This window comes from Tauraco erythrolophus, chromosome 15, assembly GCF_009769465.1.
Source record: "Tauraco erythrolophus isolate bTauEry1 chromosome 15, bTauEry1.pri, whole genome shotgun sequence".
NCBI lineage: Eukaryota > Metazoa > Chordata > Aves > Musophagiformes > Musophagidae > Tauraco > Tauraco erythrolophus.
Window position 1 is genome coordinate 20641872 of NC_141479.1, and position 17033 is coordinate 20658904.

Below are 17033 nucleotides of genomic sequence, written 5' to 3' on the forward strand. Positions count from 1 at the left end.
CCTCATCCTCACCCTCCACTGGGTGCAAGGAGGCTGCTGGGGGTACCTGCAAACCTGCAGCCAAACCCAAGGGCTGGAAGTGGGGGATGCTGACTGTAGCATCCAACCCTTGCCACCATGTCCCACCACCCCAAACCCCCTGGCCGTGTCGGTGGGAGCTGCTGTGCCGTGTCCCTGCCCGCTCCCGCGATGCCGCGCACCGAAGCTTTGACAGCAGGGGAGAGCTGAGGGGAAGGTTTGGGGTCCCTGTGCTGCCTTCTCATTTTGCAAGAGAGGCCTGCGTGCTTTTTTCCTCTCCCAGCTCCCGTTCTGGGTCTCCTGGCATGCGTTCCTGCCAGCTGCACCGCTCCCACCCCAGCCACCCACCCACCCGCTTCCCTGCAGCAACAGCCCCGACACCCCCAGGCTCCTGTCCCCCTCCCTGGAGAGAGGCAAAAGCAATATCAGGAGCACAGTCGAGATGAAAATGCAGAGCTGGGAAAAATATGGAGGATTTTCCTTGCTGGTGTTTGTGGGCATCACTTCCCCCTGCACCCAGTGACTGGGATGCTGGGGGGACTGGCACCGCTGTGGGGGGAGCGTGGCGGCCGGGGCTGGGGGCTCCTGGTCCTGCGGTGCCCTTGCAGTCGGTTTGAAAATCCTCGAGCAATGAGGTTTCTGCCACCTCCTCCATGCAGGACAAATGACAAACTGTCCTGGCTCCCTAATCCAGGAAATTAAAAGGATTTGACCACAGACCCCGCTAAGCGAATTTCCCCCCTGAAAATCCCAGGGAGATTTAACCCATGGATCTGACCGATTATCCCTTTAAAGTTGTGACTAAGAAAGGTCCCAATTCCGCAGGGTGCTGAGCACCCTAAAATCCCATCGCGGCGGTGACGTGGCCGTGCCTGGTGCCATCTGGTGAGACCTTCTTTTCGCTTTTATCCCACCTCTGCCACCCCTTTTCTTCAGCCCTTCGCTGCCTGCTCGCTGCCAGCTGGGACAGCAGAGCCTCGCTGCATCCGCAGCCCAAATCCGCCTCATCCCCGTGTGTCACCCTCCGGGGACACGGCATGTTATTTGGGAACTGTTGATTTCCCAGTTCAACTTCAGGAGCAGCCCGTGGGAAGCAGGCTGGGTGCACCCCAATAGGAGCCTGGTGGGCTCCATGCCAGCAGCGCCGGCTCCCGTTCCTGGACCGTGATGGCAGAAGGGAACACGGGTCCAGCCCATATAGCTTTGCTGAGTTCATTCTGCCCAATTAAAGGACATCTGGTATCCATCTGCAAGGCAAAACGTGATGGAGATGGTGAACCCAAGCAAGGCTGGGTCAGTGGACACCCCACCACTAAGCATCCTCGTGAGCTTCGATGGCTCAATGATGCCACCCCAAGCCCTGAGCAGCAGTTCCTTGGAGTTGGACTCCCTAATGGAGAAGAAAATAGGATTGTGGGCTCAAAGCTGGACACAGTGGTCACAGGGGCTGTCCCACAGCCACACAGCTAGCAGGTGACCATGGCCAGTCCCCATCCAACACGACAAGATCCCTGAGGAGCTTCAAACACATGGCAGCTCTTCCCCAACCCTTCAGTCCTGAGGATCTGCATGGGGCAGACCCTCCAGGAAAGTGGTGGCAGGGCCAGGGATGCTGGTGAGAAGGTGCTTTTCCAAGGGGAGAGGTGTGGGGCAGGATTGGGGCAGGGGTCAGAAGCCCTCAGCTCACCTGATCTGCATAAATGTCCTCTCTGGGGAAACAGGCTGCAGCCTTCTCTCCGTTATCTGGCCGGGTCTCTCCGTCTGATCTGTCTCTCATCACCATAGCACGGAGGTGAAGCATAAATAATTAAAAGCCCAGATTCTCTCCTGGCAGAGCTGGGCTCTGAGTCCCTTCCCCGTTGTGCTGCTGGCTGCTTAAGTGGAAATTTTCATGGGCTTTGCCTCGGAGGCAGCGCAGACCCGAGGCCATTGGCCAGCCGTGGGGCACGGCGGCGTTCGGCGACCAAAACGGGCACCCGCTGCCCCAGTGGGTCGGCGTTTTCTCATCTTTCCTGGGGGTTGCTGGTGTGTGGACGTGGGAGTTGGATGTGGTAGTAGGGGATGGAGATGATGCTGTTGTATCCCACACGTGGTTGTCTCCGATGGGCTGCTTTGGGGCTGGCTGCTCCATTCAGTAGAGAGAAGCTTCCCTGTTATCACCAGGTCCATCCCAGCGAGGCCGAATGTGGCAAGAGGTGCATGGAGCAGTGCCCATCACCGGCGTCTCACTCCAGGCAGGGAACCAGCCTCCTCCCAGCTGCATGGAGCAAGACATGGATGTGCTTGCTTTCGGGTCCTCAACATCAGAAGGACATGGAGCTGTTGGAGCAGGTCCAGAGGAGACCACAGAGATGATCCGAGGGCTGGAGCACCTCTGCTATGGAGACAGGCTGAGAGAGTTGGGGCTGTTCAGCCTGGAGAAGAGAAGGCTCCAGGGAGACCTTCCAGCACCTTCCAGTGCATAAAGGGGCTACAAGAAAGCTGGAGAGGTGCTTTGGACAAGGGCGTGTAGTGACAGGACACGGGGCAATGGCTTTGAACTGGAAGAGGGGAGATTTCGATTAGATCCAAGGAAGACATTTTTTACACTGAGGGTGGTGAGGAACTGGCACAGGTTGCCCAGAGAATTTGTGGCTGCCCCATCCCTGGCAGTGTTCAAGGCCAGGTTGGATGAGGCTTTAAGCAACCAGATCTATTGGAAGGTGTTCCTGCCTGTGGCAGGAGGGTTGGTACTAGATGATCTTGAAGGTCCCTTCCAACCCAAACCATTCTGTGATTCTATGATTCTTAGGGCCCTGGCAGTAAAAATGCATTTTCCCATCACTTGGAGGACCAGACCTTCTTAACCCATCCTTTAGACCCCCATCACGTCACCTAGAAAAGAGTCCTGTCTCCTACCCCGCAGGGCTGGAGGTGGTGAAGAAGTCCCGGGGGGCAAGGATGGATATCAACCACCTCTCTTCCGACAGCTGGAGAGCATCCGTCAGCGCTCCTCAGGCCATTTCAGCTCCATGTCTTGGCCCGAGTCCAGACTGTGCTGGAACTAAAATGTTAAGTTCAGTTAAACGAGTTTGTCATTGACTCTGGGTGAGGTTTGGGGTTTTTTTTTGCAGTTTGCTCTGAACTGGGGTGGGTTTTGCTGTTGGGTGTTGGCTGGTTAAAATGGTACATGGCCAGAGGTACGTCATGGATTGTCCCTGTCCATCAGCCCATCACCAGGGAAAAGGAGGACCATGAGCTCAATGTTCTGCTGCCTCTTTTGGGCTTTTGTGGCTTCAATAGCAGAAAAAAACCAATTGTCTGGAAAGTCCATTTGCCAAATGTCTGTTTTGCTTGAGATGACCAAAACTTGTGAAACCACCAGAGCGTTTCAGCCAAAAACCCAAACGGGGTGAAGGGTCGGGAAAGGAAAAAAAAGACTTTTCTGTGCGGTTCTGTTGTGTTTTGCTTCAGAATTGGGTTTGATGACTCCTTTTTTAGGCATCAAAATGAAACTGAAATTAAGTCTCCAGATCTGCTTTGCTCGCCTGTCATCACCTTCCTCACCTGGAGTTGTTTGCTTGAACTCCCCAGATTCTATTATTCTTAGCGCTTTTCCCTTGCCCGTAGAGAAGAGCCCCTAATGATTCCCAAGGGGCCAGGCTGTGCCGATGGCTCCTCGAAGGGAATTGAGGGCTTCCCGGGAGGCAGATCAGAGGGTCCCTCAGCTCTCTTCGCCCATGGCCTCCTTGATTTTCTCTCTCTGTGCTGCATTTTGCACCTTTGGCATTGAGGTTTCCACCCCACTCTTCATCCCGTGCATGGCATCAGCCAAGCGAGGAGCTCATTATGAAAAACGGGGAGGAATGGGGTGTTTTGGAGAGCCTTCTGGTGATGGAGACCAGGGTGGGATGCTGATGGTCCACCAAATCTTCCACTTTTTGACCTGCAGCCTAGCGCAGGTCATGGCAGGAGGAGGTACCTGGTGTCCCCACCAAGCCAGGTTTTTTCATCCATCCCACACAGGTCGCTCCAAATTTGTGGCTGGACTGGGGGTGGTCACGTCCCACCCACGTCTCTACCCTCCTCTCCTCGATAAATCCAGGAGGATGGGTAACATTACACCAAACCACCTACCCAGACCCACCACAGTCAAGCCTCCCACCAAAAACCTGGCCTTTCCCGGTGTAACGAGCAGGGACGGGCTCGTGAGAGTTTTGGCAGGGCCGGCGTTGGAGCCAGCCTTGCCCGGAGACAGAGCGGTGCAACGGGAATGCAGGATCCAGCCCGAAGTTATTCCAGTCAGCAGCATGTACAGCCAAACCCAACGCTGCTCGTGTCCAACGGCTGCTTGGGGAGCTGGAGCTTGGCCCGTTGCGCGTTCCGACATCTCCACCTGAATGCGGCATCGATGTCGGGCTTTTCTGCTCTTCTGCTTTCGCATGGAATACGGACAATATAGACCTGGAGCAGATGATCCAGCGCTGCCCGGGCTCCTTGGAGACTCTGTGCCTTCGCTTGCTTTTTCCTGTTTTTTTTGTTTTTTTTTTTCCTTTTCCAAGGGTTGTTAGCGATTTCTTCCAACCTGTTTCGCCTCCTGCCTGGAAGCGGCAGGATGGTTTGTAACGTGCTATTTTTGCCCAGGGTTAGAGGAGGGGTTGTGGTGTGGTTGTGCCTTTGGGACGCCTGCCGGCGCTCCGTGAGAGCAGGGGAGGAAGAGGGGGACGTCAGCGTTTCCCGTTTCCATTCTGTACGTGTCCGTTATAGACATTTTCCGTTCTGTGCATGACAATTATCCAGTAAAATCAAGGAAACCTGCTCCATCCAAACCACGACAGCTGGAAAGCAGGCAGCATCTCCCGCTGCTCACTCCTTTCTTTCCCATCCTTGAAGCTAACTCTTCCCAAACCCTGCTCCCAGTGGGTTCCTGCAGGTTTTGCACCACCCCCCATCGCTTTCCAGAAGATAACGACGCTCCCAGCATGGCTGCAATTACCTCGTGCCTTCCTCAATTTAGAAGAAAAGGGGAAACTCCATCCCCGGAGCTGGAGTTTGCTCTTGCTGCCTCCGTGTCTGATTTGGGAGAGGGGACTGCCCAGTGCTCGGCTGTGCTGCCGTGTCTGAGCCAGCAAAGTGCCAGGTCTGGAGCAAGGCCAAACCTGTCTCCTTTGGTGGGTCAGGCTGGGACAGTGGTGGGACGGTGGCATCAGAAATGTCCTTCTTCCCAGGCAAAGCCTGGCTTCCTTGCGTGGGTCTGGGCTGGCAGGCACCGAAACACTGGGATGGGCACCGGCCATGTCACTCACCTGCATCCTCCGTAGCTTCATTACAAGTGACAGATGGCAGGAGATGAGACTCCCTCTCCAGATGTTCGTTATCTCCCGAGCTGTAAATAACATCTCAGGGCAGCTTGCACATTGTCTCTGGTGCAAAAGACTCATCAGCTTTACCCTTGCCAGGGGGCAAAAAATGAAAAGGAAGGAAACCCACCAGGAGGGAAATCCATGGGTCTGCCTGGCTCTGCTTATCGTGTGTGTCCTGTGGCTGAAGAGATGCTGGCAGCATCCTGGCTAGCAGGGGCAGATGTGCCTTTGGGTACCAGCCCCACCTGGCCCAGCCCTTGAAGTCGGTGGGGTTTGATGTGCTTGTGCTGGGCTGGCATGTTCTGCTGAGCAGAAATTAGGGATTAAATAAACAAATATGAGCAGCCCCATAACCTATTTGGGATGATGGCAATAAGACGAGCTGGAGAGGACCGCGGCGTTACAGCCCTTCGGCTGCTCTCATCCTTCTCCATCAGGAAGGACCTGGCTCAGGGTCCTGGGAGATGGGAGCAGCCAAGACAGTCACGATGCAAGTCACTGCCTACTATGGGCTGTGGTTTGGGCCACGTTTCTCCCAGGATTTTGGAGACGTGACATTTGTTTGTGGCCCATCCCTATCCCCCAAGTGACCGTGACTTTGCACTGTTACACGTTGTGAATTCAATTCTCCAGCAAAACCCATTTTGTCTACTCAAAGGCAAGGCACAGGACAGGAGCACACAGCCCCGGATAGTTTTTTGCCTTTACGTGGACGAAAAAAATGGTATTTCAGTGCAAAATGGCAAACGACGCCGTGGTGAATTTGCTCTCCATTTGAAAGCTCCAGAAATGTAAAGGTAGGGAAGAATCTGGCAGAGGTGCCTGCAGCAATGAGCTAAATGGGAACTGGCTCCACCCTCATTTCCATGAATTTTGGAGACCCCGCGCGTGCCGTGCCCCAGCCAGGACACAGGCACCTGCTCTCCACGAGGTCTCCCAGGTCACTTGGGATCAGTTTTCCCTGTAACATTACATTTCCCAGTGTAAAACTGCAGGGAAAACCTCAGATTTGGACTTTTCACCACAACATTTTCCATGCTTCTCTGTATTTTGCTTTCTTGGGCAATAACAAACAAACGCATCGAGGTGTTTCTTTTTTTCAGGATTAAAGGGCTGACTATTTATTTCTCTTAAATTCCGAACTTTTCTCTTGAAATGTGACTTTCAGAGCAATTTTTTCACAGCCTGTGATAACCATCCCCTCTGCCCCACGCAATCCCAGCCATCCCCAAGCCTTCCCTCGTGCTGTATCCCTGATGGGAGCTCTCCCACTCCTCCTCCTGCTGCTCATTGCTCCCCACCGGTACACAGAGCCCAGGCAGGGGTGGTCCATCCTCCCATCCCAAAATCTCCACCTGGAGCTGGGAAATCTGGCAGCAAGAGCAGGAAAGCCAGGCTTTCTCTTTGCTATGCACAGCACCTGCTTTCTGTCTGGCTGCAAAGAGCCGGAGCAGACGTTTTTTTGGCTGCATTATGTCATGTCAGAGGTCACATTAGCTGCTTTTTTCTTCTTGATTAAGAATTCCAGCACTGGGGAGGGTGGAGGAAAAAGCAGACGGAGGAAGCGGGCAAGGCAAATGTGCTGGCGATAAGCAGGTAAATGGGAATTTATGTGCAGATAGCTAATTGGTGTGTCTAATATTCCACCCCCTGAGTACCAGCACTGTATTACTGCCTTCACAAATCACTCCAGGCAAGGCGAGCGCAATAACAACCAAGCCAGGAGAGCTGTGAAAAGAGTCGAGCCGGAATTAAGAGTGGGTTTTATCGGGGCAATAAATGCCAGATAGGGAAAATAACAAACAGGTTGTTAATTGCTGCCATCTCCCCGCTCCCTGAAGGAAACGTCTAGACAGTGCCTGGCCCTGGGTCGCGCCTGCCCCGGGCTTTGTGAGCGGGTTATGGCTCCAGGCTTTTGAGACCAGAGAGGTGCTGGATGTGGGATGCTGTGGTGGATGCAGGATGCTGTGCTGGGTGTGGGATGCTGTGGTGGATGCGGGATGCTGTGGTGGATGTGTGATGCTGTGCTGGATGCGGGATGCTGTGCTGGATGCGGGGTGCTGTGCTGGATGCGGGGTGCTGTGCTGGATGCGGGATGCTGTGCTGGGTGCAGGATGCTGTGCTGGATGCAGGATGCTGTGCTGGATGCGGGATGCTGTGCTGGGTGCAGGATGCTGTGCTGGATGCAGGGTGCTGTGGTGGATGCGGGATGCTCTGCTGGGTGCAGGATGCTGTGCTGGATGCGGGATGCTGTGCTGGGTGCAGGATGCTGTGCTGGATGCAGGGTGCTGTGGTGGATGCGTGTTGCTGTGCTGGATGTGGGTGCTGTGCTGGATGTGGGATGCTGTGCCGGATGTGGGATGCTGTGCTGGATGCGGGATGCTGTGCCGGGTGTGGGATGCTGTGCTGGATGCGGGATGCTGTGCCGGGTGTGGGATGCTGTGCTGGATGCGGGGTGCTGTGCTGGATGCGGGATGCTGTGCCCGGTAATGGCTCCTGAGCCGGCCCGAGCACATGCCAGGGGCAAAGGGAGGCAGGACGGGGGCTGCAGCTCTGCCCAGCTGTGCCCTGAATCAGAGCTGCTCCTGCAGAAGGAGAAGCCAGACAGTCTGCAGCGGCTATTAATAATTCAGTCCCAATTTGTCCCGTCGAGGAGCACACGAGGACCAGCCCAGCCTCCCCTGCTTGCCAGGCAGGGCTCGAGCTGCTGCTCCCAGCAGGCAGAGCCTCTGTCCCCCTCCCACCCCTCCCTGGTGCCGGTGGCAGCTCTGGACCCCATGCCAGCAGGGTCAGGAGCTGGAAGCCCCTCTCCTTCACTGTGGGGTGCGGAGCGATGGGATGGCCTTGGGAAAGGGATACGTCAGCGCCCACCCTCTCCCCTCAACTCTGGGCTTCCGTTACCGGCATCGATCACTCGGAGACTTTTGCTTTGTGTTTCCTGCTGCGTCTCGGCTTGATGCAATCAGGGCTGGATCCTGCGCTCCGACTGTGCTGGTGGGAGCGGAAAATAACCCCCGGCGAGCCGATACCGTTGTGGGGGTCGTGCTCGTGCAGTTCTGGTTTTTGCACATGGGCTGGTTGGATGGAAAAGCTCCTTTTCCTCCCCTCGTCCAGCCGTCCCTTCCCAGGACAAAGTGCATCCCAGAAAATTCCCTGCGCACCCCTGAGCAGGTCTGGCTGCTTTTCAAGTGTAAAATAGAGCTGGGCACCAGGGGTCGGAGGGGAGAGCAAAGCACCGAGTCCTAAATACCCTGCAAATGCTCTCTCTGAATTTTTCCTGAAGTATTTTCTTGCAGCTAGCTTATGTTTTAATGGAATTTTGCCATTTGAAAGATACACGAACCTCTGTAATGGAGGGGGAAAACATTCCTCCTATAGGAAGATAAAGATGCTTTTAAACAAAAACCCAAAAAGCTGCCTGATTGCATATTGACCCGAGAGACAAAGTGAATCCGATGGAGCCAGCCTGGCCCCTTAGGAGAACTTGAGGCTGTTCATTATGTCCCAGGATGAGCTCACTGGCCGCTTAACTCCGTCCTTGCCGCTTCCCAGTGCCTTCGAGCCGCCAGCGCTCATCGTGCCACAGCGGCACGTGGCAGGTCTGTGTGTTTTCCATGAAAATACGGACCGGGAGTGAAAAAAGCTGCACGGAAGAAGGCTTTAATAATAGTTTTAATGATTTTCTTTTGATCTCAGCTTTCTTACTTTGTTTTGAAGCTCTGGAGGGTTAGATCAGACTATCCATTGCTCCAGCCCCTCCACCTGAGCTAAATAAGGAGGAGAAAAGGGTGAGCCCCGTTGTAGTGAGCAGGAGTTTGGGTTTTTGAGCTCCCTTGCAAGAGGCTGGATTTGTAGGTACACAAAGAAGGTAGAAAAGATTAAATCCAGTGGAAATAACTCGGTGCTGAGAAAAGGGATTAGGGCTTGTGGCAATCTCATGTGTGCACAGGAGTTGGGACTATCTGGAGAGCTCAGGAGAGGTTTCCATCGGCTCTCGGCATGGGACGGAGGAGGGTTGGGGATCTCCATCCCTGCAGCAGGATCCCAGCAAACACAAGCCATAAAGCAGCATTTATTTACTTCCCTGTCAAGCCTAAATCCCACTGAGGAGGGGATCCCTCGGCTGAGCTTTGAGTTCACGGGGATGTCGGAGAAGCAAGGAGTTTGCTTGCAAAAGAATAGAAATCCCCCAGCATGAGCTGCCGTGTGAATTTTGGAAAACAGACCTTCTTTTCCAGAAATCTTGTCCGTATGATGCTTTTTCACATTTAAACCACAAATAATGCGGGTTTCCCCCTGTGTCCAGCACACAGCTTCCTTGGGCCCCGGACATACTTTTACTCAAAGAGTCTGTAACCTATTTTTATCGAAGAAGAGCCTGTTTGTCATATGGGAATGCAAGAAAAAAAGGGAACAAGGATGACTCCCAAGAAGACCCGTCTCTGTTCAGAAACATTGCTGGTGGTCCATAAGCTCGCTCTGATTTCCAGCCTAATTTTTAAGCAGTTCGTTCCACTTGCTCTCCCAACCAAGTGGTCCATTAACCAAAACACCACTCCAGCCTTGCTGGGTTTTAATTTTGCTTCGTTTCTTCCTGAGGCCATCAGGTGCCGCAGGGTTTGCTGAGAGCTCACCCCTTTTTGGTGAAACCAGCCCCGAGCGTTGGATTTGCAGCCGAAGCTCCTCGCTCACGCGAAGCCAGGCCAGCGTCGCTGTTGGCGTTCCTCAAAAGCCAAGTTCTTCCTTGCAAATCAGTTTATTCCACCTTCTTATGGATTAGCCAGAGCTGATAAACTTGGCATTACGAAACACTCACAGGTATTGTCCCTTCTCCCCTCGGTCCTGGCCAAACCACAAGAGATCTGCAAAGATTTACAGAAATCTGTTTGGTTGCAATTTTTCCCTCCCTCCTGCCAGCTCTTCTTGCCAGTTTGACCACTTGCCCGGTCATCCTCCGAGAAAAGTGAGTCAGCTTGGTAAAAAATTAAGAAATAAAATATCCCAAGTCAGTCCCAGCGTTGACTCCCTCTCAACCCAAACCAAACTTGGCTCTCAAAAGCCATAGACCACCCCCCAGCATCACCCCTCTGGCTCTTCCCAGCCCCGTCCTTACAAAAACACCCTCTCCCGGTTGAGCTTGGATGGCCAAGTGCACTAAAATGAGATTTAAAGGTTGTAACCATCCTCAAAGGTCCCTCTGCGCTTGTGTGTGCTGATGCTCAGAGAGCTCCGGTCGCCTCCATCATCCTGGGATGCATTGCTCCTTCTCTCCTGCTCATCTACTGATGGCAGAAGAAACCCAGTTGAGCACCTTTGAGCAACTTTTGATCAGCTCAGACAAGCCAAGAGGGGCACCATGCTCTTGGAAACAACAGCTTTTGCCCGGTGGGCTCACCGCGGGATGGAGGACACCACGGGAGGTGAAGAAGGAGCGATGCAAGAGGATCTGTTTAATTCCTCCCACCCCTGAGCATCCCCAGCTTCCTCCTCCAGCTGTGATGAATCCATAGGGAGAGATCCAGCCTTACTTTGACTGTGGTTTCCAGGATGGCATCTCTGTCTGGGAAAGATTTATGGCAGCGCTTACGACAGGAGAAGAGCGATTAGATCGGGCCCCATCTATGCGTCGTGGAGAAAGACCCTCTTCCCAGGGAAATAATCTCAAGCAATTAACTGAGGAATTAAGATTTAGCGCCCGCTACGAGCAGCAGGCTCGTGTAAAGGAGACAGCTGTTAAATTGAGGATGTGACAAAGTCATGCGAGCACTAACTGGATTACTCGCATTTATTTGGGAATACTTATGTATTTTATTCTGCGACGTATAGATCATCTTAATTCTGCTTTTCACTCCGGCGGCGCCTCTCCTCCCAGCATCTTAGAGAGCATTACAAACAATTAAACCTGCCCGCGCCCCTGCGCCGCGCACAACCTTCTATCCACTTTGTGGGTGTTGAGTGTGTTTTAGATCAGAGATGGTTTAATGATTGATTTTTAACTCTTTCTGGGCCAAAGCCCCAAGTTGCTGCTCATCCTGGGCTCATCTTGGAGTCCACGGGGATGAACTGGTCCAGAAGTCACTAGGGTGAGTTTTCCAGGGATGGAAAACCATCCATCACCCAAGGATGGTGGGTTTGACCTATTTTGGTAAAAAAAAAGGGGAGGTGGTGAGTGCTGGAGAGGGGAGCGTGGCTTGGGTGGTGGCTCTCCAGGTGCTCTACCAGCGTAACCTCCCGCTCTGCAGACACCTTCGTGGGGTGAAACAGGGACCGACCTGCTCCGTAAATATGCTGCAGTATGGGAGGGACAGTCCCTTCCTGGAACAGTTTCCAGTCCGAGGAGATGGTGGAGGAATAGATGGACGGAGGATCGTTGGGAGCCAACATCCAGATCACTGAGAAGCTCCCGTGGAAGACGCCAGCTGTTTTAACAACCTCAAAGAGTCAGCACCTTAATTTTAAGCCTCAGATGGCACCATTCTTGGCACTGAGGTGGTTTAATTTGCGGGTCTGATGCCCCAGCCTTTCCCACCGACCACGTTTGCACCAAAAACGGGACCAGTTTGCGCCTCCTCTCCCAGCAGTTTGCTGGGACCATCCCTAAAAGAGCTGAACTGGGATATCTGCCAGGGGGTGAGGCTGTAACATGCTTGTCCACCCCTCCAACCCTACACGAGCGTGGAGCAGAGTGAGCACTGGTCCCAGGGTGGGTTAAAAACCCATTTAAACCCAATTTTTGGTTGCACCTGTCATGGAGAACCTGCATGCCTGGTTCCGTATCGGTGGCTCGTGCCACGCAGTGTAACGCCGGGCATGGTACTGGCCCTGTTTTCCATTTATAGGAGCCTGTCAGGAATGGCACTCCTCTCCGAGCAGATGTCGAAAAATTAGAGGGAATTCAGAGAGTGGCAGAAAAAGAAGAAAAAAAAAAAGATTAAAGGAGATGGAGGGTCTGATTTTGGAGGGAAAAGAAATCAGTGGAGCTATTTATAATGCTGCCTGCACCGGGGTGGGTAGGAACAGGAGGGTTTTTTTAAGTGCCTCCGTAGCTCAGCTAAAGGGAAGGGGCAAACCTGGCTCCGAACGATGGATGCTCGAGGGAACACTGCGGAGCGGCTGCGTAAGGGGGTAAATCCTGAGCGATGGGATGGAATACCATCGGACACAAGTGTCCGGGGAATCACCGGTAACAGCTGAGCGCAGGGGGCAAGTCGTTCATCCAGAGTGAAAAAAAAAATGCCCTCATAAAGATGTGCTGAGGGGTAGCAGAGGCGGTGCTGATGGCAAAGCCCCGCTCCTCCCGCCGCGCTGGGTGACAAACCGCGCTTGGATTTGCATCCAGCGTTTTACGCCAAACGCGTGGCGGTGGGGGTGGAATCGTTTGCTTTTTCATCCAAAGGGAAATGGTTTTGGTTAAAAAAACAAACCCCACCGGCTTTAAATTCAGATCTTCGGCCCCCCAGAGGCTCGCGGGAGATGCAGGGGTTGCTGCAGCCGTCTGCTGGGCCGCGGTCCCCCGCGGAGGGATGCGAGACGGAGGGGACCAGCCTGCTTCACGTGTCCCCAGGGGGAACAAAGCAGCCTGTCCCTATTTCCAAATCACCTGGGAAATTTTCAAACTGAGAAGCATTTTCTGAACCTGTTATCGATGTAACATCGCCCGTTTCCCCAGTGAACCCCAACTCCCAGCTTCTCCGTCACAGCCAAAGGGGTTCCGGAGCAAAGGGGGGGCGATTTGGGTTTCTCTGTGCCCCAGGCATGGAGGGAAGGTGTCTGATGTGGTCCTTGTCTCTCTGGTTGCCTTGCAGGACCTCTCACTCCAGGGCCAAGGCGGAGGCGGCTGTGACGGCGGCGCAGAAAGCTCAGGAGGAAGCGCGGATCGCCAGGATCACTGCCAAAGAGTTTTCACCTTCCTTCCAGCACAGGGAGAACGGTCAGTGTGTGCTGCCGCGCCGGCCGGCCCCGCGGACGTGCTTTTTGCCCCGTGCTGCTCACTGCTCCACTCAGCCCTGCAGAGACCCAAAACCCCCCAAAATGAGCCCTGTGCAGGGCTGGGTCTGCACCAGAGCTCCTGGTCCTCCCCAGGACTCTTGGGGTGGGAAACTGCCCCGTAACACCAACTTTCAGAAGATTTAGCACAAGGCTTTCAATATTGAATGTTTCCACCTGTCGTTACATGAATCTCCACTTTTCACACCAAAACATCCTCATTTTTTCTTAATTCATAGTCTTTGATGGGCGTGCAGAAAAAAACCCAACGAGAGCTCTGGAAGCGAAACGCAGACACGATGCCAGAGGTGGTCACCAATTTTACCCCGTGGCTTTTAGATCCTAGTTCATGATTTCTCTGGAGCGCTTGGGCTTGCAGAGCCGGGGCAGCACGCGTTGGCACCCGAGCCTTCACTTGGGCGTGAAAATCAGTCGCGTGTGCGGGCAAAGGTGTCGCAGAAACGCGCGTTTGGGGTTTGCCTGGTGGCTCTTCCTTCCCTCCATCATCTTCGACGTTTCTTCCTGGGCTGTGCAAATTTTTTGCCCTGTTGACAAGAGGCTGGGACTCAGCAAAGGCTCAGGGAGGGGGAAGTCAAAGCAAAGCCACGGTCGGGCAGGGGTCTGCAACTGGGAGGATTCGCCCCATGATGGCTGTGCCCATCCGGGAGCGAGAGGGGCTGCTGTGAGGGGGAGTGGAAAGCTCCAATTAATGTCGTAATTAATATATATGAATGGTTTGATTCAAAAGTTTCCCTGCACCGAACCCTGATTAGGAGGCGTTGATCGTTCTTCCCCCCCACCTTCCAGCTCTCTAACTGATTACTCATTCACCTTAATTGCTCCAGGGGCTGGTGGCGGTGACTCACGGAGCTCCCCCAGGTCGGGGAAAAATGGATCGTGGCATCTTTTGGACCAGCCAGCCCATGCGCCAAGTCCTCACTTAACCACGGTGTGAGGGCGGCTGGGGGCATCCCACGGCTTGGCAGCGGGGAGCCAGACGGGAGCTGAGCCGGGAAGCTGGGGGAGAGTGTGTGCCCAAATCCCCCTCCGGGACACGGCCACGGGTGGGTGGGCATTTAGGGGGGCAGAGTCCCACGCAGCTCCGTGCTCACTAGGGGAAGGCACAGCCCGGGTCAAACACCTTTCGGCACTTCTCCTCCTGCAAAGGTCCGATTTGTACATCGGAGATCTGAGCTTTTTGGCAGGGCTGCGCGGTCCCAGGGGCTTCTTCAGCCTGGAGATGTTCCTCATCTCCATTTCCTCTTGCAGAGAGAGACTTTGCTGGTTTAAATCACCTCTTGAAAAGAGATTTTTAGGTAATACATTTTTTACTAGCTTCTAGACGGGGACATGGCGCTTGACTTGAGTTGGGGCTTGTGTTTCTGGTGCTCACGTCTGGGTGGGTTGTGTGTGAGTGGAGGGAGGGGGGGGAAGGAGTTTCCACTTAGAGCGCATTAAAAAACAAACACACCATCCAAGACACGTCGGGAAACCTGGGAGCGCCCGCGGACCAAGTCGGGCGGATAATAGCTGCGAGCGGCCGCGTCACCCCACAGACCCCGTAACCCCAGGGGGCAAACAGCTTGGGGGGGGCACGGCTGGCTGGGGGGAGCAGCAGCTGCGCTGCACAGCGTGGCAGGGGCTGTACGAGCCCACCTTGCACAGGGCTGCAGGCGCTGATTGCCCCCCCCAACTTTGCACAGCATCCTGGGTGCTGGATGTGTCCCCCTTGCACACCATTGTGGGTGCTGGATGTGCCCGCCTTACACAGCATCCTGGGTACTGGATGTGCCCTCCTTGCACACCATCATGGGTGCTGGATGTATCCCCCTTGCACAGCACCATGGGTGCTGGATGTACCCGCTTTGCACACCATCGTGGGTGCCGGATGTGCCTCCCCCCTTGCACACCATCATGGGTACTGGATGTGCTTCCCTTGCGTCACCATCGTGGGTGCCAGATGTGCCCCCCCCTTGCACACCATCATGGGTACTGGATGTGCCTCCCTTGCATCACCATCGTGGGTGCCGGATGTACCCCCCCTTGCACACCATCATGGGTGCAGGATATGCCCCCTTTGCCCAGTGATGTGGGTGTTGAGTGCCACCCACCTTCACAGCATCACAGGGAGGATTTCCTGCCCTCCTCACCGTCAGCCCTGCAGCCATCCCTGCCCAGAGCACCCCCGCAGCGCAGCCCCTGTTCCAACAGACGCAGACCCCGGGATGGCAGGCACCGGCTCTGGCACCAGCAACCCCAGCAGTGCCACAAGGCCTTTCCCTGGAAAAAGCAAAAATATCCCCGCTCAGTACCCCGCAGCGTCGTCTCCCCTTCGGTTTTCCATCTCTGTCTGCCAGGGGGATCTGCTACGTCCCCGTCACGCTGGCTGCCATTGTGCCTCCCCAGTTCCCAGCTGGTTGGTGCTGGTGAAGTGACTCTCCCAAGGTGATGGCAGCAGGTCAGTGGCAGAGGCAGGAGCTCAGCACCACTCCCAAATCCCGTGCGTGGGTCCTCAGGGGCACGGTGGTGCCCGTGGGCACGTGCTTGGCTTTGAAGATGCTGCGGCTGGGCACGGCTGCCTCAGTCTTGCTGGAAATCCAGATTTGGTGCTCCACATCCTCCTTCGCGCTCTCACAACCGTTCTTCCAGGAACATCACGTGCTCCATGACTAATTTTAGCTCGGAATAATTGTTGCACATCCTTGGGTGTCGAAAGCCGGCAAGACGGCACCGTGCATCTGTCGGGTTCCTCTGCAAGGAACCGCCCACGTCTCCGGGGCTGGAGGGGCCACCGTGCCCCCACATCGCCCGTCCCTCTGTATCCATTAGCCCCAGCCAGGGGCTGCAAAACTCAGGGCATTAAGCCATGGAGAGGCAGAATTAGCTCAGCTTGTTGCAGGTCCAGGTGGGAAAGATTTAGGAGGAGAAAGGGCTTAATAATGTGGTCCCTGGTGTGGGTCTCTGGGATGAAGATGCTGGAACATCACTGGGCTTTCTCACCTCCATCGTGGGGCTCAGGGGGCTGGGGAAGGTTGGGGCTGGAGCTGAGGTGGGGGAGCAGTGGGTGTTGCGAAGCTGTGGCTGGTTGTGCCGTTGGAGGTTGGCCCGGGGGTTGCCGGAGCTGGTGGGAAGCTGTCAGGTCCCTGCACCTCCAGCTGGAGATGGACAGGGTCGCCCCAAGTCTTGGGTGAGGCCGTTTCGACAGTTGGCTTTACAGCTTTCTCATATGAAGCCATTTATTCCCTCTCTGCCTCAGTTTCCCGTCTGCGATGTTGGAGGGTGGCTGGAACGAGAACTTCTCAACAACAGCCACAAAATCAGTCTGTATTTTTCCCCAGAGACAGTTATTCTGTATGAGAACGGAGGGGGTGAGCTCCACCTCCCTCCTTCACCACAATTCCCCCCCAGCACGAGGATTGCTCAAGGGCCCGGGAGAAATCCCAGGAGGTTCAGTCTCCCGCAGGCAAACAGGGACACAGGGAACGAACTAAGACTGAACTATTTGATTGTTGTCCCAAAACACGACTGAAATTTTCGGTGGTGAGTAATAAAAAAAAAAAATTGCCAGTGGTTAGAAGACCAGTTTCCCGTGGAGAAATTGCTTCTGTCGGAAATTTCCAAGCACCCATGTTACTATTCACCTCCCCTGCACATGCTTCGATGGGGACATCCATCCCCACGCTCCCG

The 17033-nt window shown here is 54.6% G+C and overlaps 1 protein-coding gene across 1 annotated transcript in view; it reads left to right on the plus strand.

Moving 5' to 3' along the window:
* The window catches only part of JPH3 (junctophilin 3), a 52501-nt gene that overhangs the window by 21487 nt on the left and 13981 nt on the right, over positions 1-17033 (plus strand). The window contains exon 3 of the mRNA XM_086620712.1: positions 13166-13290. Coding sequence (XP_086476838.1) covers positions 13166-13290 — 125 coding nt within the window. The remainder of the gene's footprint in view (positions 1-13165; positions 13291-17033) is intronic.